Below are 21,226 nucleotides of genomic sequence, written 5' to 3'. Positions count from 1 at the left end.
GAACGAATAAAAAAAAACACCACTGGTGACCAGTCTCCAAACAGATCCAAATCCATCTATAACTACCTTCTGCTAGTTCTCAATCCAGCTCAATATATTACCTCTAATACTAGAAGCTTCGATCTTGCAGAGAAGCCTCTTGTGCAGTACCTTGTCGAAAGCTTTTTGGAAGTCCAAGTAGACAATGTCTACTATGCCTCCCTCATCCACCATCTTAGTAACTTCTTCAAAAAATATAATCAAATTTGTTAGACATGACCTTTTTTTTGAATCCATATTGGGTGTCCACAGTATGTCCATCTCTATCCAAGTTATCATATATTACATCCCTAATGACTCCTTCAAGCATCTTTCCCATTACTGATGTCAAAGTAATGGGCCTATAGCTACCCGGGTCAGTCTTGTCTCCTTTTTTAAAGATGAGGACTACATTAGCCTCTTTCCAGTCTACGGGAACCGTCATAGAGCGCAGTGAGCTATTAAAAATATTGTCAAGGGGCTCGCTCAGCATGTATTCCATCTCCCCGAGGACTCTCAAATGGATTTCATCCAGCCTGGCTGCTCCCATCTATTTTCAGTTTCTTAATTCTAAAACAATATGTTCATCTATGTTAATATTACTAGTTTTATTATTAAATTGTAGTAGTCGAGTGTCCTCTTCAAGAATGAAGACCGATGCAAAGTACTCATTTAATATTTCTGCCATACCCAGTGAGTCCTTAGTAACCTGTTCTTAAGCATCCTTCAATGGGCCAGTACAGTCTTTGACAGTCCTCTGACTCTTCACATAACTGAAAAAGCTTTGCCCATTAAGTCCACAATTGTCCACAATCCTCTTTTCCATTATCCAAGGACTTTTGAGGCTTTAGAAATCTGTTTCCATAGTAACTCATCATGTTCAAGTGTCTGACCTGGGGGTCCATACCCCAGCTGCACCCTAAGCTGTACACAGTCCTATAAATGTGATCTAATCATTGTCTTGTACAATGTTATCATAATTTCTTTGCTCTAGTGTTCTCTGCCCTATTTATAAAACTCAAATTACTATTGCTCCTTGTCTTAGCTTAATCTACCTGCATTCACATTGTCAATGAATTACGTATTTGCTGCTAGGTCTTTCTGTTCCTCCATATCCTTCTTTGTCTTTCCATCAGGTTTATACTCCCACTCCTTGTTTTGCCTCCCAAATGCCATCATCTCACACTTAAATTGCATCCACCACCTGTCTGCCCAGTCTATTACCTGATGATCTCCTGAAAGGTTTTACTGGCCTTGTTGTTTGCCAAACTCCCTACTCTTGTTCCATCAGCAAATTTACATGTGTGACTGAAAATGCCATTCCCCCTCTTGGCTACTGTCTCAGGCTGAACCAGACTGTTTGCAACCTCGGCGTCCTATTTGCCCCACGCTGAGCTTCCGACCACATATCCTCTCCATCACAAAGACCATGGGCTTCATTTTAGCACCCGCTATCGGGTGCGTCCCTGGCGGGGGGGCTCCGAAAATCGGGGAATCCCGGAGCAGGTCCAGAGCCCGGCTCCAACCCGCCCACTTCCGGGTTCCCCACTGACCCGCCGGTGTGCGCGCGCAGCCCCTGCAGGTGGGAATCCCGCAGGCAATTAAAGCCAGCGGGATGCCACTTGAAAGTATTTATGTTGCTAGTTCAGGTCGTTTACAGACCTGATTGAGCTGTTTTATTAGGAGGGGTGGGATTTTATACTGAACTGAGACTGTTTCCCATACTGGGGGAAACACTCCCAGTTCAAACGGAGGTGTTGCAGCCAGCAGCCTGTGGCAGCTGCAAAGGTCCATTCGACAGGTGGGGGAGACCCTTCACCATCGCAGGAGGCCACTCCGTCACATTGGACAAAGGTTGGCCTCCACCACCCTCCTCCTAACAAGAAAATTCACCGACCTGGAACCGCAACCCCGGCGTGAGGACACACTTACCTACCTTGCGGACCCCCTCAGATCTACACTTTCTAGATGGGGGCCGCCGTAGTTGCAGTCATGACCTCCTCGGAAGGCGAACAGCCTCACCAGCCTCGCCGTCCACCTCTGACACGTGGAGCTCCACAACACAGTGCTGTGACACATCCACCTGCACAGCAGGAGGGAGGGCAACCGCAGAGAGAGATGCGTCGCAGAGGGCACTACCCTCGCCACAGGGTCTACAGACCGAGGCTCAGCTTCCTGGACCTCTCTGAGCAGCAGTGCACATGGAGGCTCAGAGTCACTCCACATGTAGTCGTGGACATCTGCAGCCTCCTTCATGCCGAGCTGCTCCCGGTTGGCCCGAGCACCATCTTCTTACCTGTCGCTGTCAAAGTCACCACTGCCCTCAACAACTTCTCCTCCGCATCCATCCAGGGTGCCACCAGGGACATCGCCGACGTCTCCACAAAAGATCCCTGCAAATACACCTACACCCACTCTGCAGTGACACAATGGGTGTCATCAGTTGTGGGTCTTCATTGTGATCCTCAGAAAAGGGCATGATTGCACAAACCAGACAAGGTTCGCAAAGACGTGGCAGGAATGGTGCCAATATATGTAATGTGAGTTGGTCAGAAATTCAATATAAGTAAAAACTATGACAAACCCTCAAACACCTTTGTGCATCCCCTTCATGCTCATGACACGTTTGCCTTATGCTGCCTACTGCACATATGTGATGCATGCCTTGTGGCTGCAGCACAGGTAGTGGCAGGTTGAGTGAGGCTGACTGTGAAAGAGATGCACGAGAGGGTGAGTATGAGATAGCGTCATGAGATTGTACGAGGATTGGGTTGAGTGGTAGTGGCGGGATGAGTACTGGCGAGGTGAGTAAGTGCAGGTAAGATGAGGATGAGCTTTGAGTGGGTATGAGGGGTGATGTGACAGAGTAGTGTTGGCAGTGCAGAAGGAGATGTGGGGTGGGGGCGGTGATGTGGCAGATGAAGTGTAGGGGAATGAGTAAGTGTACTCACTTTGGCTGACCTACTGAGGTCATTGCAGCGCCTCCTGCACTGTATGGAGGTGGGCGATATGTTGGTGGTGCAGGTGACCTCCTCTGCCACCTCGAGCCAGGCCTTCCTGGTGGCAGAGGCAGGCCGCTTCCTCCCGCCCGCCGGGGGGAAGATCTCTGTCCTCCCCCTCCTCCTCACCCCATCCATTGATACCTGGAGTGAGGCATCATTAAACTGGGAGCAGCCTTCCCCCTGGGCTGTTCCAAAGGGCTGTAATTTTTCCTATTTGTTGCAGCATCTGTCAGTGGAGGACTGCCCCTTTAAATAGAGCTGCTCCAGTTGACAGACCTTACTGTGTATGCACAGTCCGCCCGATGCGCAGATCAGCAGTGGGGAACCCGGAAGACCAGGTAAGTGGATCTAATTAGGCTGCGATCGCACGGGGGGCAGACTAATTTCGCCGGGCGCATTACCCACGCGCCCAATAGCCCCCCCGCCACGAACCCGCAGCCCTGCTAACATCGAGCCCCATCTCTATGATATTGCCTGTCTCTGGCCCTGCCCCAGCTTTTCTGGTGCTGAAACCCTCATCTATGCTTTCATTTCTTCCAGACTTGACTATGCCAATGCTTTCCTGGCCAGCCTCCCATCTTCCACTCTCCATAAACTTAACCTCATCCAAAATTTTGCTGCTAGTATCCTAACCCCTACCAAGCCGTCCTCACCCATTACCCCTATGCTTGCCTGCCAAGTTTCAGTTCACCATCACCACAATTTTAAAATTCTCATCTTCATGTTCAAATCCCTCCACGGCTTTGTCTCTCCTATCTCTGTAACCTCCTCCAGTCCTACAATGCTCCAAGAGCTCTCCAGCATCCAACTCTAACCTCTTGTGCAATTCCCACTCCCTTCAACCCACCATTCGCAGCTGTGTTATCTAGGTCCTAAGCTCTGGAATTCCTTCTATAAACCCCTTCAACCCTCTCTCCTTCTTTAAGACTTAAAACCTACTTCTTTGACCAGGCTTTTAGTCTCCCATCACTAATATCTTCTTGTTTTGCTTAGTATCAATTTTTGTTTCCTTAGGCTCTTGTGAAGCCCTTTGGAACATTTTCCTACTTTAAAATTACTATATAAATGCTAATTGTTGTAGTAGAAGGTCAATCTGCCCTTTGTTGGGAGTGGTGCCTATAAGAAATCACCTCAACTATTTCAATTGTTCCATTACCTCTATGCCAAGGTGTTACAGAGTGAATGCTGCAGCTGTATATCATTATTCCTAATGGCTGGCCTATCTGAGCCAGATTAATTCTACAAAAAAGCCAGCCAGGTGCAATTATGAGTGGCAATCTTTTATACCCATAAAACCTGAACTCAAGTAACTTGGTTCTCATGGCAAAGGATGTCCCATACGATTTGCTTTGGAGAAAGTGTTTGATTAACAGCTCTTTACCCAGACAGAGAAATATATGCAGCAACTTTAGACCAGTTCACCAATTCTTCTTATACTGTGTACTGCAGCCTGTGAGAGGTGAGTATGCAAAGTCTCCCTGAGGGGTTCAACCTCACATATAAACTTTGCAGGCACTGATTCACATTCATTGCTAGAAAGGAAAGGAAAGGAAAGTAAAGCAAAGCAATATATCTTTTATTACTTGGTGAACCCAGCAGTAAGCTGTGTAGATCTTCTGCTACTGTTTTAATGATTATTTGTAATAAATCTGATGGCTTATAGTCTAAGCCACATGGTCTGACAGAGGGCCCAAGCATAGATACAGAGTGATTATTCTTCTGTTATGTGAAAGCTAGGAGGATATGAGGGTGTTAGTTCCAGTGAACAAATAACAATAATAAGGATGTCCTATTGGATGTTTACATCAGGCCATTAATTCATAAGGAGTGAATGCTTTCTTTTTGAGTGGTCCTTTTGAATTGAGCAGATGAGAAATATCCAGTGAGCACTAAAACATTATAATAGGCAGCACTGTGTGGGTGGGGGAGGTGTCCTGAGAAATTTCAGCAGTGGCAAAATTCATGGCTTTAGTTACATCAGAAGTTCTGGGTTTGGCAGCACTAGGATGGCAATTTATGCTTTACATTTTGTTAATTCACATTTCTAGGTCTTTCCATTTGACTGCAAGGATGAAGGGCTGAAGAACAGCAATATTTATGTATACTAATATTTTTAAATACTAAGAATTAAAAAAGCAGATGCTTTCTCTCTGTCTTTTTCTGAGGAAGAGTAAATAAACACACACCTGCTTTAATAAAAAGTAAACAACAACTTGCATTTATATAGCACCTTTTTAATGTAGTAAAATGTCCCAATGCACTTCACAAACAATTTGACACTGAGCCATATAAGGAGATATTATTAAGCTTGGTCAAAAAGATAGGTTTTAAGGAGTGTCTTAAAGGAAGAGAGAGGTTTAGGGAGGGAATTCCAGAGCTCAGGGCCTAGGCAGCTGAAGACACAGCTGGCAATGGTGGTGTGATGAAAATTGGGGATGCGCAAGAGACCAGAATTGAAGGAACGCAGTGATTTCGGAGGGTTGGTAGAGCTGGAGGAAATTAGAGATAGGGAGGGGCAAGGCTATTGAGGGATTTGAAAACCAGGATGAGAATTTTTAAATCAAGGTGTTGCTGGATCGGGAGCCAATGTAGGTCTAAACTAGATAACTTTTTTTTTTAAATTATCTCTACACCCAAAAATGAATGCTTTCCATTTTTTTATATGTATGTTAGATTTTAGGTCTTTAAGTAGATATTTTCTTCATGCTTACTGCCAAAACCCACTCCCAGAAGCAAGTCCTCACTCGATGAGAAGGAGTGTTGCTTTATCTGCATTATATCTGATAATGTAGCAGCTTAGGGTTTGTATAGAAATCCTGTCTATATCACAAGTCGTCTCATGATCGCCTAAATAAAGGAAAGTGATAGAATAAATACTTGAAAGCAGTCTGTTGCTTAGGCTAGAGACTACAGAACAGGTTTATTAATAACAGATAAACAGCATCAAAGACAATACAGTTGTTTATACTATTTTACAGATATCAACTGCTCCTCAATTATAGAAAACAATAAACAGGTAAGATACTTCACTAATACTTTCATTTAAAAATAATCTTGAGTGCTTTACATGTTCCTTTTTATCTCCTAGCCTTCCTCTTTTGATGGCCTCATTGGAAGGGATGTACTGGGATCACATTCCCTGAAATATATTCCTGGTATCCTTTGACCTTCAGCCAAGAGCAAAGGTAAACAAAAAATTGCCAGCTTTATTGATTGAGAAATGTAAATGTATTTAAAGATGCAAAAAATGTCTGCACGTCAAGGATTCTCTCCTGGAATCTCAGCAGTTTCCATCTAATAAATATTGGTGACAAATTTATTTGTCACCTAGTTGCAAAACTCATAACTGAATTGACTGACCATTTCTCCTAAACAAAGCAAACATAACAAAAGCAAAATATTGGAAATCTGAAATAAAAACAAAGTGCTGGCAATGCTTAGCAGGTTAGGCAGCATCTGCAGCGAGCGACAGTTAACATTTCAGGTCAATGACCTTTCATTAACTCTCTCTTTCTCTCTCCACAGATGCTGCCTGGCCTGCTTGAATGTTTCCAGCACTTTTTTTATTTCAAACAAATAATAAGGTTGTAATTAATATTAGCCTATAAATGAATGCCTTTCTGACAAAGAGTTGGACTTCTGTTCCTGGGCTGTTGTGTAATAACTAGCCTGGCTTATTTCTGTAGATGAATCTGGATTTAATCCCAAAGGTACCATAAAGAAGAGCCAGAACAAAGTAATACACCATGGACAAAATATTGCAATTTGTTAACCATACTTTGTATTTTTTTAAAAAAACATTTAATTTTGCTTTGAAACCCACAAATGATTCCTGAATTTGTTCCATCGATGCATTTCAATCCCCTGGAAAGAGGGGAGAGGAGGCAGGGCTTACAATCAGCAACTTCTGGCAGTCTCTGGCCAGTATTTCTACCAATCATAAACATTTCCAGAATACTTTTTAAATAAACAGTTTATCTCATAAGAATCTTAACTTGGTTTATATTGGGATTTTATGTCAAATTAACAGCAGGTGCTGGGACACTGGTGTTATGAAATAAATATTAAGGAAACAATAATAGTTTTAATGTGAGACTTTACCTGGTGGTAAAGCTTTTAAAATGCACTTCAATCGGTTTTCAAATCATTTAGCAAAAAAAGAAACCTATTACACCATGAGGAAATAGGTTGTAAAATTCCTCCATAAGAGTAAAATTATCACACTTTAATGAGGGGGGTCTAATTATAACAGTTAAAATCGTGGAATGTTTTCACCCACACACTGGTAGGAATACCATGTAATAGAATTTATCTTATCCAGTCACTATGAACAGGAACCATTTTATAAGATAAACACTATTCAGTTGTGTTTCAATCTGAACTTGATCAGCCATCAAAATGGAAATGCATGCACCAATAGCAGCACTAACTTACATTGCACATTCAAGTGGAAAATATACAATTGGAAATACATTTGTGTTGATAAAGTCCCTTTTTATATGAACTTGTAGAAATATGAACAATGAATCTCTATATTCAAATAGAAAATAGTCCACTGACTACAGATCTGTAATCATACCTTCAACTGGCGATTTATTAAGTCCAACAATGTTGTGCAGCATATTGTGAATATTTGGTATATTTTCTGCTTATCAGCTGTTGGTTATAGCTTGATAAACTCATCCTAACTATTCCTTGGGAGCTGTCTACATGGGCAAAGAATGAGAAAACCAATTCCATAGATGGCATGGTTAGAGATTGCTGCATTGATACTAGTTGGCTTTTGTTTTGTTTGTAAAGCAAGTAGGAACCATTTAAAGTAAAATGCAAATACTGGAAATCTGAAATAAAAACAGAAAATGCTGGAAATACACAGCAGGTCAGTTAGCATCTGTAAAGATAAGACTGCCTCTGATGTTCTGGATGTGTAATCATTTGAAATGCCACTTTTTTTTATCTTTACAGATGCTGACTGACCTGCAGTCTTCCAGCATTTTCTGTTTTTATTTTAGAAACCATTAACATAGACTGTTTTGTCTTGAAAACAATCAATTTAAGGTAAAGGATTTTCTGTTAAATTAACCATCACTTTAATTTGATAAACTTTGTTCAACCTTTCCTGTATCCCAGTAGAATTTAAGGATATTATAGTGAGGGTCATTACTGTAATTAGTTAACTAAATTGACACAAGGCCTCATGTATTCTCCTAATATCAGAATTGTGGAATAAACATTCTATCAGACTGTGCGAGTAAGGTTATCACCTGACTGGTTTTTGAACGAGTTATTTGGAAGTTTCCAAAATATGAAGTGGACAGTACACTAAAAATTTGTTAATAAAAGTCCATCTCTCCTATCCCTTCTGTCTTATGTTGTGGTGGCATTAAATCTTAAGTTTTCAATTAATTTTGATCAGCAAGGGAAGCCTCAGAACTGAAGCCATGATTCTCCCAACCTTCACCAGTCTTGTCTTTTTCGTGGAACCTGCCGTCTTATTGATACCTTCCCAACCAGCTCCTGACCACTCAACTATCCTTCCTCAACCCAGTGCTTACCAACATTAACTACATTATCACTGACATTGCCTACAAAACAACAGTGACTGCACTTCAAAAGCAATTAATTGACAATGGAGTGCTTTGGGACATCTTGAAGACATGATAAGATATGTTGTTTGAATATAAGTTTGTGCTTGTTTTTCTTTTATTAGTTTCTCCCTCTCCTCAGGCATTGTTCCTCACTTTGCTTCTTTTTAAAAAGCATGCCCCTAGCTTACACCCTGCCCTCTCCAACTACTGCCTATTTCCAACCTCCCTTTCTTCTCCAATGTTCTGAAATGCAACCTTACCAACCAACTCTGTGCTCACTACTCCCTGTTAGTTTCTTTAATCTAGTATCTATGCTACACACAGCGCTGAAACAAAATTACCAATGCGATTCAGTGTCATTGCAATTAACACTCCTCATTCTTTTCAACCCTTCTGTGGCCTTTGCCATCAACCAAAGCATCCCCCTCCAATGCCTTTCCTCCATATTCACTTCTGTGGCACTGTCTCTCATGGTTCTACAACATTGTCAGCACCTTTCCTGCAACAGGCTTTTCTTTCAGTGCTCACAGTCACTTCTGGTATTCCCTAAGATTTCATGTTTGGCCCCCTCCTATTCATTTATATATTGGTCTGCGGTGACAATATCTGTAAATATGAAGTCAACTTTCACGTTTAAGCTGACTATACTATTACCACTCTGAATTCTATGATGGTGTTGTTAGATTACTTGGAATACATCAAGCCGGAATATTTTTCAACATCAGAAAACCTGAAACTATTTTAGCCCTCACCACAAGATATTTATGGAGGAAATCATCCATCCAGAAAATATCTAAAGTCCCCCAATTGCAGCATCTAACTGTTTCTTAAATGACTTGAGAGGTTTTTTGCTTCCAGTACTCTATCTGGAAGTTCATTTCAAGTGTTGATCACTCTTAGTGTGAAGAAGTACTTCCTGATATCAGTCTTAAATTTACCTTTTGCTAGTTTGAACCTACTTCCCTTTATCTATTCTTGCAGTTTAATTTAGAGTAACATTCCAGATTTTATAATTTTCATTCCCTTAGCTATCTTGTATGCCTCTATGAAATCATTTCTTTAGAGGCCTCCTTTACAGGTGGAAACTTAGGTTTCTCAAGTCTTTCCTCATAAATCAGCTTCATGGCTCTTATCTGCATTGACTCCTGCTTGAGTATATCTCTTGTTTCTTACCAACCAGAACTGGACATACTACTAAAGGTGTGGTCTGACAAGATGCTGTACTATTTGATCACAACTTCCTCTGACTCACTCTACTATTTTGCATATGTAATTAAATATTCTATTGGCTTTGTCCTAACCATGATCCTATCCTCCTCCTAAAGCCAATAAAATATTTAACTACATAGTCAAAGCAGTAGAATATAAGCTAGAGGAAGCCCACTCAAGCTCAATATAATGGTACACAACCTCAGAACCCTGCTTGACCCTGTGCTGAGCTTTGATCCCGCATCCAATTCATTACCAAGACTGCCCTCTTCCACAACTAAAACATCACCTTCATTACCACTGAAAATCTCTTCTGTACCTTTGTCGCTGCCGGATTCAATGTTAATGATTTGCTCACTGACCTCTTGTGCTAAACCCTACATAAGAGAAAGAACTTGCATTTGTATAGCACCTTTCACGACCTCAGGATGTCCCAAAGTTTTTTTTAGTGTTGACTGGAAGTGCAGTCCGAATGATGCTTGATTGCTTTTTTGTGTTTTAGGCCCCCCTTTTCTAAGGGGCGGGGGGGGTTAGGCTATGTTCATGTGCAGAAAACCAAAAAACCTGAAATAAGTGTCAAATTAAAATTTTATTATATCGGTCCAGGATGCACTCCAGTCCCTGCGGTGCCCACCAGTCACGGAAAGCCTCAAGTGTACCGGCAGACGCCGCATGCTCCCTCTCCAGGGCCACCCGGGCGCGGAGAATGCCACGGAAGAGAGGCAGACGGTGGGAGCGACCACCCCCATGGGCCATGTCTAACCTGGACCTGTGGATAAAGATGTCCCAAAGTGCTTCTCAGTCAATTAAGTATTTTTGAAGTGTAGTCACTGTTGTAATGTAAGTAAATGTGGTAGCCAATTTGCACACAGCAAGGTTCCAGAAACAGCATTGAGATAAATTACCAGATAATCTGTAATAAACTCCAACTCTTCTGGAACTCCACCACCTGCATCCTATCTCGCACAAAGCTCCACTCACCTAACACCTCTCTTTTTGTGGAGCTCCACTGACTTCCCTTCTCCCAAAGTATCAACTTCAAATGTCGCATGCTCATTTTCAGATTCCTCCGTAGCCTCGTCCATTCCTACCATTGCAACTTTAAGCCTTATGCTTGTACCTTTTTGGTCTTCCAATGCGGGTTTACTGTGATTTCTCCTCTCTCTACCTGCTTGACTGCTAATGGCAGTGCCTTGAGGTATCTGGCCCCATACTCCCATTGAAACTCCCTCCTAAATCGCTTTTTGTTGCATTTCTCTTCATCTTGAAAATACTCCTCAAAATCTAACTCTTTGACAGTGTCTTTGGCTACCTCTCCTGCTTGGGCCCCGTACTTAAAACTATGAAAAACTTTGGGAAGTTTTGTGCAATTCCAAATGCTATTTAAGTGCAAGGTGCCAAATTTTGAACTTGGCAATGCAAAAGTTGTCATCCTCAAGCACAAGCTTCCTGTCTCTACAAAGTGTCCTTCCCTGGTGTACTAAATATGAAGGGGTGTGGTTAGACAGTGTCTTTTCACCTCCCGTGCTAGGATTCAGCTCCAGCATTGTCTGCTCGCTGCAAGGGCTCTATAAGAAATGATATAACTGCCCCAAAAATCTCCCTCAGATGTGCTGTTTTGTGGGGAAATGGGGAAAAATGCCGCAGCAGTGTAGTACAGTGTATTCTTCTGAGATTGCACACTATTGGTGTAGGGAGTTTTACTCTGCAGCTAGCTGTGATAACCTTGATCTGGAAATGCTTGTTGCTGATACTGGATGGCCAAAAGGGAAATTGTTCCATTCTCCAGCACTAGCATTTAAAAAGATCCTATTGGACTTCTGAGGGCGCATTACACCCAAAATGTCTTTTTTTAACTATTGTATTTCCAGCTTTTTTTTTGTTGGATTAATTATATGCAGTCCCATCTCCCCGCCGCTGGGAGGGCGCTGTCTTGGGAAGTCAAAAAGTTTTAAGCAGGGAGAGGTTTCCTTTTCCTTTTTTTATTAAACAAAGGAGCGGGAGGAGGTTTGAAAGAAGCGAATCCAGTAAATTCACAAACAGCGAGAACTGGAAGTCGCCGAGCGGCGGCTTGGTCTGTGCCCGGGGTCGGTGCTTTAGTTGGATTTGGTCCGGTCAGGCCTGGCCCGGCCTAAGTTTGCAGGGTGCCGGCACGTTAATTTTCTAATCCCCGGCCCCTCACCATGGAGGACGACGTCCTGGACATGTTGGATGCTTTGGGGTAAGCCTGAGATCGCTTAATTTTACACATAGCCGGTGTGATTTGGTTTTAATTTATTTGATAAAAATGAAGACGGAAAGAAATCAAAGGGATGATGAGCCCGGGGTGACGCTCGTTTCGTTTTTTTTTTAAAAAAGAGGAATGGGTTCATAGAATGTACAGCACAGAAACAGGCCATTCGGCCCAACTGGTCTGTGCCGACCGTTTACGCTCCACAGGAGCCTCTTCCCACTCCTCTTCATCCATCTAATCAGCATATCCTTCTATTCCTTTCTCCCTCAAGTGTTTATCTAGCTTTCTATGCTATTCGCCTCAACTACTCCTTGTGATGGTGCATTCCACATTCTCCCCAAAAACTGAGTAAAGAAGTTAGTTTAGTGCCACAAAATGTCTGGGAGCTTGTGTAAACTATAAGATACTGTTGCATCTTGTAGTTTTTTTTCCAATTTGTTTGATAATAAAAATCTCCTGTTTTGTGCGGTTATGATAAAATCGGGGTAGCATTTGAAAGTCTGGCTTTGTGCCTGATTAAATAACGGATCAGTGCAGGTGCTGAAATGCATGCCATTAGTGATACTCTATAATGCTTTATTAAAAAAAGTTACTGAGATGTCAATTGTAAACAATTTTATAACACCAAGTTATAGTCCAGCAATTTTATTTTAAATTCACAAGCTTTCGGAGGCTTCCTCCTTCGTCAGGTGAACGATGTGAAGGAGGAAGCCTCCGAAAGCTTGTGAATTTAAAATAAAATTGCTGGACTATAACTTGGTGTTGTAAAATTGTTTACAATTGTCAACCCCAGTCCATCACCGGCATCTCCACATCATGACTGAGATGTCAGTATACTGTGGTGTTCACCAGGGGTCAGAATTAGGACCACTGCTCTCTCTGATATATATATATTAATGACCTGGACTAGGGTTATAGAGGGTGTAATTTCAAAGTTTGCAGATGACATGAAACTTGGAAATGTAGTAAACGACGTGGAGGATAGTAACAGATTTCAGGAGGACATAGACAGACTGGGGAAATGGTCAGACACATGATGGGAAATTTAACACTGAGAAGTGTGAAGTGATGCATTTTGGCAGGAAGAATGAGAAGAGGCAATATAAACTAAATGGTACAATTTTAAAGGGGGTGTATGTAGACAAATCTTTGAAGGACAAGTTGAGAAAGCATTAAAGCATATGGCATCCTGGGCTTTATTAACAGAGTCATGGAGTACAAAAGCAAGGAAGTTGTGCTAAACCTTTACAAAACACTGATTAGGCCTCATCTGGAGTATTGTGTTCAATTCTGGGCACCACACTTTTTAGGAAGGATGTCAAGGCCTTAGAGAGGGTGCAGAAGAGATTTACAAGAATGGTGCCAGGGATGAGGGACTTCAGTTATGTGGAGAGACTGGAGCAGCTGGGGTTGTTCTCCTTTGAACAGAGAAGGTTAAGGGGAGATTTGATAAAGGTGTTCAAAATCATGAACGGTTCTGACAGTGTAAATAAGGAGAAACTGTTTCCAGTGGCAGAAGGGTTGGTGACCAGAGGACACAGATTTAAGGTGATCGACAGAAGAGCCAGAGGTGACATGAGGAAACATTTTTTTTATGCAATGAGTTGTAATGTTCTGCAAAGGTGATGGAAGCAGATTCAATAGTAACTTTCCAAAGGGAATTGGATAAATAGTTGAAGGAAAAAAATTACAGGGCTACGGGGAAAGAGCAAGGAAGTGGGACTAATTGAATAGCTCTTTCAAAGTGCCGGCACAGGCACGATGGGCTGAATGGCTTCCTCCCGTGCTGTACCTACTATGATATAAAGTCAGTTGGTAGCTCTTTCACCTGAGTCACAAGGTTGTAGGCTTACGTTCCACTCGAGTTGAGCATAATACCTGACCTGACACTTCAGTGCAGTACTATGGGAGTGCTGCACTGTTGGAGGTGCTGTCTTTCGGATGAGAAGTGTCTGCTGTGATTATGGGCTCAAGTCTCTGGAGTGCGGCTTGATTTCCCCCCCCCCCCCCCCCAACCTCCTGACTCGGAGATGAGAGTGCTACCACTGATCAAGACTGACACCAATTTTTTTTAACCACTCCCTCTATTCACTTATTCTCTCCCTTTTCAATTACTCTTGCTCTCTGCACTTGCTTGCTCTGTTTGTTCTCGTGCACTCTACTCTTTTCTCTCTTTCACCCCCCACCAAAATTAAGCAGTTCATAAATGTGAAACTTTGAGTGGGAAAAATCATTCTGCCTCTTATTTTCAAATCATTTGTGATTGATCTATAATCACCGGTATTTCACCCTACCAGCATAACTCAGAATGGTCCCTTGAGACACAAACCAAGTTAGGATGGGCACACTCTAATTGTACTGCTTAATGTTTTTCAGAAATCAAATGGTCATAATGTAAGAATTTCACTCACCCACCTTGAGGTTTTACTGAAATCCTTAAAAAGGGTAAAAATTTGTAGTACGGATGCACAAAAATTTAACACCCACCATTACACTTTACTGAAGTTGTAATGATAATACTGGGGGCTAGGAATTGCCACCTTTTGATCTTAAGTAGATTTCAATTACTTACAGTATAGACTGCAGTATTCTACCCACTATAAGGTAGAATGCCATAAGGCTGTAATTCCTAGTGTTGTGCTTCTAACCTTTTTTAATAAGTTCAGAATAGCTGCATAATGTTTGAAGTTTCTGGTATCCTATAGCTATTAACTTGTGAAAATTTCTGCTACAGCTCTGCTTACCTCTCCCCTAATTTCCTTATAGAAGGTAAGTTTAGGGGATATTCCTTTGCTGTATATAATCCCACCTAGTTATGAAACTTTTAATTCCCCCCCTTAAAGGAATTTAAAAAAAATATTCCCAGAGAGCCTACATTTCAGCTTCATAAGCCCCTTCAGCTGATGTCAGCTATGTGCTTCATATAATTGAACAGTGGCATTCAAAGCACAAAAAGATGTTGCAGTCTGCTTGATTATGGAGCCCATATCTAAAATCGGTTTGAGTGGCAATGTTACATGTCTGCAGAAGGTCATGGAAATATCAGTTGGGGGGGGAAAAAAATCAAATTTTTCCTACAGGTTAGACTTTTTTTGAAAAAAGTTAAAATATCCAGTTAAGTGACATACTTTACTTTGCCAATTTTTTCCATTCACTTTTCCTTTGATTTGTAATGACTTCATATGTAGTACTGCGATGCATTTTGTTTTGGTTATGAGTATTCAAATACACTTTTTTTATTCGTTCATGGGATGTGGGCATCGCTGGCGAGGCCAGCATTCATTGCCCATCCAGGCAAGTGGAGAGTATTCCATCACACTCCTGACTTGTGCCTTGTAGATGGTGGAAAGGCTTTGGGGAGTCGGGAGGTGAGTCACTTGCCATAGAATATCCAACCTCTGACCTGCTCTTGTGGCCACAGGATGTTGATGGTGGGGGATTCGGCGATGGTAATGCCGTTGAATGTCAAGGGGAGGTGGTCATTGCCGGGCACTTGTCTGGCACAAATGTTACTTGCCACTTAGCCCAAACCTGGATGTTGTCCAGATCTTGCTGCATGTGGGCACGGACTGCTTCATTACCTGAGGGGTTGCAAATGGAACTGAACACTGTGCAATCATCAGCAAACATCTCCATTTCTGACCTTATGATGGAGGGAAGGTCATCGATGAAACAGCTGAAGATGGTTGGGCCTAGGACACTGCCCTGAGGAACTCCTGCAGCAATGTCCTGAGGCTGAGATGATTGACCTCCAACAACCACTACCATCTTCCTTTGTGGTAGGTATGACTCCAGCCACTAGAGAGTTTTCCACCTGATTCCCATTGACTTCAATTTTACCAGGGCTCCTTGGTGCCACACTCGGTCAAATACTACCTTGGTGTCAAGGGCAGTCACTCTCATCTCATCTCATCTCACCTCACCTCTGGAATTCAGCTCTTTTGTCCATGTTTGGACCACGGCTGTTACGAGGTCTGGAGCCGAGTGGCCCTGGCGGAACCCAAACTGAGCAGGTTATTGGTGAGTAAGTGCTGCTTGATAGCACTGGCGACGACACCTTCCATCACTTTGCTGATGATTGAGAGTAGACTGATGGGGCGGTAATTGGCCAGATTGGATTTGTCCTGCTTTTTGTGGACAGGACATACCTGGGCAATTGTCCTTGTTGTCGGGTAGATGCCAGTGTTGTAACTGTACTGGAACAGTTTGACTAGAGGCGCCGCTAGCTCTGGAGCACAAGTGTTTAGCACTACAGCCGGGATGTTGTTGGAGCCCTAGTCTTTGCTGTATCCCGTGCACTCAGCCGCTTCTTGATATCACGTGGAGTGAATCGAATTGGCTGAAGACTGGCTTCTGTGATGGTGGGGATATCGGGAGGAGGCCGAGATGGATCATGCACTCGGCACTTCTGGCTGAAGATGGTTGAAAACGCTTCAGCCTTGTCTTTTGCACTCACGTGCTGTACTCCGCCATCATTGAGGATGGGGATGTTTACAGAGCCTCCTGCTCCCGTTAGTTGTTTAATTGTCCACCACCATTCACGACTGGATTTGGCAGGACTGCAGAGCTTTGATCTGATCCGTTGGTTGTGGAATCGCTTAGCTCTGTCTATAGCATGTTGCTTCCGCTGTTTAGCATGCACGTAATCCTGAGTTGTAGCTTCACCAGGTTGGCATCTCATTTTTAGGTCTGCCTGGTGCTGCTCCTGGCATGCTCTTCTACACTTCTCATTGAACCAGGGTTGATCCCCTGGCTTGTTGGTAATGGTAGAGTGAGGAATATGCCGGTCCATGCGGTTACAGATTGTGAATTATTGAGCTCTATTTCCCACATTTGGCTCTGTGCTCAACTCTTTAGTGAAAATTTTGAAAAATCTTCTAAAATTCTGACAGTTTCCTCCTTTGCTATCTTCTGTTACTTTCATCGGACCTCAGTAAGTTTTGCAAATACTGTGACCGTTCCCAGAAGAATGCCTGTGATCCCTGTAGTGTTTTTGTCCCGTTTTCTCTGCTATTCTGGAATTTGAAGATCAGTTTTTACATTACTTTTACAAGTCTTCTAATCGTGTCTGTTTCCATAAAGCTGTAAAAATTCTGTTTTATTCCTGCGATAATTTTTCTATTTAAAACTAATTCGACCCAAGTTTTGATATGTGCTTTCTACTTCTATTCATCAGTTTTTTTATTATTTGTTCATGGGATGTGGGTGTCGCTGGCAAGGCCAGCATTTATTGCCCATCCCTAATTGCCCTCGAGAAGGTGGTGGTGAGCCGCCGCCTTGAGCCGCTGCAGTCCGTGTGGTAAATGGTATCTCCATTTTCTTTTTGATGCAGGTACAGTGGACCCTTGATAGAAGAAGCAGCTCTTTTGAAAGCAGTTGAAACTGGGCCATCCTCTTTAGAATTTACTGAACTCTGTGTGTGGTTAACTTCACAAATTAAAATGTTGTGTCATTTGGAAGAAAGTATAAATGCTACTACCAGTAAGTACCATCTAGTATCAAACCTCTATTGTTCAAACGCTGTGCTTTCCCCCTCTTCTTCCCCTCTCCTAAGAAAAAATGACCATGAGACCAGACAGGCATGTTCCATGGCCCTGTAAATTCCTCAAAAAAAAATGTTTCTGGGTAGTGTTTAGCTTGAAGTTTCACTCCATATGCTCTCTCTGAGGAGAAAATAATTACTTCTCATTATATGTAAAATCTTAGGTAAGAACCTGTGTCATAGTGGTTTATGTATCCTTGTAATGGCTGTATCATAACTTTTTAATTGGGAAGTTCAATTAATATTTTGGCAAAATTATGTCAAATTCTGAAGTTGAAAATTATCCTAGAAATGATACTCAGTTAGTCCATGTTTAAATATAGACAGAAGCTGATAGGATCAATTTACCCCTACCAGTTTTACATCCAGTAACATTGGCTAGGTGAAGGCAGCTTAAATGTGATTTTAAATTAATTGCTACAAGAAGCAAGACTTCTTATCAATCTACTATCTTCAGTAGAATCCCCTTTCTCGAGGGGTGGAGCAGAATAGAAACGTGGTAATTTTGGGGATTCAGTAATTGGAGGGATAGATAGCATCCTCTGCAGTAACGAATGAGAGTCCCGAAGGGTGTGTTGCCTATCTGGTGCCAGGGTAAGGGATATCTCGAAGTTGCTGGAAAGGTATCTAGAAAGGGAGGGGGAAAATCCAGTTGTCATGGTCCATGTTGGGACAAACGACTTAGTAAAGAACAGGGAGGAGGTGCTGCTGAGGGAGTATCGGGAACTAAATTAAAAAGCAGGACATTGAGGGTAATAATCTCTGGCTTATTACCCAAACCAGGTCCAAATTGGCATAGGGACAAACAGATTATGAAAGTAAATATGTGACTGAAGGATTGGTGTGGGAAAGAGGGGTTCCATTTCTTAGGACACTAGGACAGGAAGGAACTGTATCGCTGGGACGGGCTGCACCTTATCCAGAATGGGACCATGGCCCTAGCTGAAAGCGAGCTGGAAGAAATTTAATGAAGAGGGGAGAGAGCTCGGGCAGAAATAAAAGTGAAAATTGCCTCAAGATAAGACAAAGGGAAGAGAGCAAAGTCTAGATCTTCAATAGTGTTAAAGGTAATGTAATATAAATACTTACGATTCAGGAAAAAAATATGGAAAATAATAACAAAATAACTGATCATTCAACAGCAGTAATGAAAAACAAGGAATGTGATGTTAAAATGTGAGGAAAATAGCATCAGGACAAAAGGGCAGGGTAGGTTGAGTCTGTTGCCCAAATAAGAGTTTTATGCATTAATGCACGTAGCATAAGGAATAAAACAAGTGAATTAGAAGTGCAAATTCAGCTTAAAGGGTATGGCATAGTGGCCACCACTGAGACCTGGCTACAAACTGGGCATGACTGGGAGATAAATATACCAAGCTTTATGGTCTTTAGAAAGGACAGGGAAATTGGAAAAGGGGGAGTAGCAATAGTGATAAAGGACGCTATTACAGCATTAGAAAAAAGGAGCTATCAGTAAGAGTGAGCAGGCAGTAGAAACTCTGGGTAGAATTGAGTGACAGAAAAAGATGGAAGATTTTGACCGGAGTTGTCTGCAGACCTGATAGCAGTGATAAAGTAGTGGGATGCATAAACGTGGAGATCAGAGATGCTTTTTGCAAGAACAAAATAGTTATAATGGGAGACTTTAATTTTCACACAGACTGGGAGAAGCAGAACAGCCCAAAGGCAGCAAATTTCTTTAGTATATTTGAGACAGTTTTCTGGAACAATATGTTCTTGAACCAACAAGAGAACAGGCCCTATTAGATTTAGTGATGAGTAGTAAGCCTGAATTAATCAACAATCCAATGGTAGGGGAACACCTAGCTAACAGTGACCATAGCATGATTGAATTCGATATTATTTTTGAAACTACGGTTTTAAATTTAGGTAAGGCAGCCTTTAGAGTGATGAGGCAGAAATTGACCGTAGACTGGGCAGAACTATTAATGGATAAAACTACAGATAAACCGTTGGAGGTGTTCAAAGAAGTATTTGGTAGAATACAAGACCTGTACATAACCACTAAAGGGCAAGAGCTCTGCTTGTGTAATTAAACAACCTTGTTCAACAAGAGAAGTGAGAGATAGTATAAAACAAAGAGAAAGGGCTCATACAAATGTTTAGAATAGTAGAGATACAAAGAACAGCAAAGGGACTACAAAGGAAGTAGTAAGAGCTGCAAAGAGGGAATACGAGAAAAAACCTGCGAGGGATATCAAGGACAATACTAAAAGTTTTTACAGGTATATTAAGAGGATGGCTAAGAGTAATGTGGGCCCCTTAAAGACAGACACAGGTGATACTGTAATAGAAAATCAGAAAATGGCAGACATATAAAGGATGAGGATAAAGTACCAGAGATATGAGGAAAACTAAAAATAAATCAAGGAGAGGAACTTACTAGATTTAATATGTTTTTTTAAAAAAAGATGGTAATGGAGAAAATAATGTGACTAAAGAGAGACAAATCTCCAGGACCTGATGGTTTGCACCCCAGGGTATTAAAAGAAGTAGGTGAGGAAATTGTATATGCTCTAGTCATCTTCCAAAACACTCTTGATTCAGGAATTGTCCTCTTGGGTTGGAAAATTTCCAATGTTACCCCATTATGTAAGAAGGATAGGAGAGAAACTAGGAAATTATAGGCCTATTAGTCTAATGTCTGTTGTGGGGAAATTACCAGAATCTGTTATTAAGCAAGGAGTGACTGAGCACTCAGACAAATATGAACTGATCAGAGAGAGCCAGCATGGATTTGTAAGGAGTGATGTGGGAAGGAGGGGTTCCATTTCATGGGACACTGGCACCAGTACTGGGACAGGAAAGTGCTGTACTGCTAGGACGGGCTCCACCTGTACTGCAATGGGACCAGAGTCCTAGTGGAAAGGATAAATAGGGCGTTGCATAAGGCTTCAAACTAGCAAGATGGGGGGAGGGATCTGGTAGCAATAACAAAAGCTTAAAGATAAAAGAAACAGGAGATGAGTGTAAAGATCAGAACAAAGTAAGGAATAAAGATAACATGAACGGTCAAGGAACAAATACAGTTATAAAACAGAAGTATAAAAGGACTGTTAAAAATAAAGTAAAAGGAACAACTATTAAAGATGAATTAAACTGCCTGTACAGCAATGTACACAGCACCCAAAATAAAAAGGGGGAACTGGAGGCAATAATCCGTGGTGAAGAACTAGATATAGTAGGAGTAACTCAAACATGGCTACGTAAAGAACAGGATTGGCAACTCAATATTGCAGGTTATAACATAATCCAAAAGGATAGGGAAGGAAGAGGATGGTGGAGTAGCTGTACTAATTAGAGATAACATAATGGCAGTAGAAAAAAGGGACATAACTAACAGAAGGATAGAAACAGAATCCATATGGATTGAAATAAAAGATAAGAAATCGACCACGCTAATAGTGGTATACTACAGACCACCTAATAGTGGAAAGGAAGTGGAGGAAGAAATATGTGAAATGAGTTAAGGACATAGAATAATAATCATGGGAGATTTTAATTACCCCCAAATAAACTGGCACGAAGAGGTAGGTAAAGGGGTACAGAGAATGGAGTTTTTACAGTGTGTGCAGGACTCCTTTCTTACCCAGTATGTAAAAACCCCAACTAG

The 21,226-nt window shown here is 41.9% G+C and overlaps 2 protein-coding genes across 3 annotated transcripts in view; both read left to right on the top strand.

The window, feature by feature from the left end:
* spred1 (sprouty related EVH1 domain containing 1) overlaps positions 1-8,780 on the top strand; it is a 107,075-nt gene extending 98,295 nt beyond the window's left edge. Inside the window, exons 7-8 of one of the 2 annotated variants that reach the window (XM_067991375.1) lie at positions 6,109-6,205; positions 8,437-8,780. In XM_067991375.1, the coding sequence (XP_067847476.1) occupies positions 6,109-6,186 (78 nt within the window). In that variant the 3' untranslated portion in view covers positions 6,187-6,205; positions 8,437-8,780. Of the gene's footprint in view, positions 1-6,108; positions 6,206-6,545; positions 8,331-8,436 lie in introns of those variants that run through there. The other variant, XM_067991374.1, reaches the window with a different exon arrangement.
* A 2,982-nt stretch (positions 8,781-11,762) lies between these two features.
* The window catches only part of fam98b (family with sequence similarity 98 member B), a 44,812-nt gene continuing 35,348 nt past the window's right edge, over positions 11,763-21,226 (top strand). Inside the window, exons 1-2 of the mRNA XM_067991370.1 lie at positions 11,763-12,038; positions 17,383-17,531. Coding sequence (XP_067847471.1) covers positions 12,001-12,038; positions 17,383-17,531 — 187 coding nt within the window. The 5' untranslated portion in view covers positions 11,763-12,000. The remainder of the gene's footprint in view (positions 12,039-17,382; positions 17,532-21,226) is intronic.

The sequence above is a fragment of the Heptranchias perlo genome, chromosome 10 (assembly GCF_035084215.1).
Source record: "Heptranchias perlo isolate sHepPer1 chromosome 10, sHepPer1.hap1, whole genome shotgun sequence".
Lineage (NCBI taxonomy): Eukaryota > Metazoa > Chordata > Chondrichthyes > Hexanchiformes > Hexanchidae > Heptranchias > Heptranchias perlo.
This window is presented reverse-complemented; position numbering and strand designations above follow the sequence as displayed.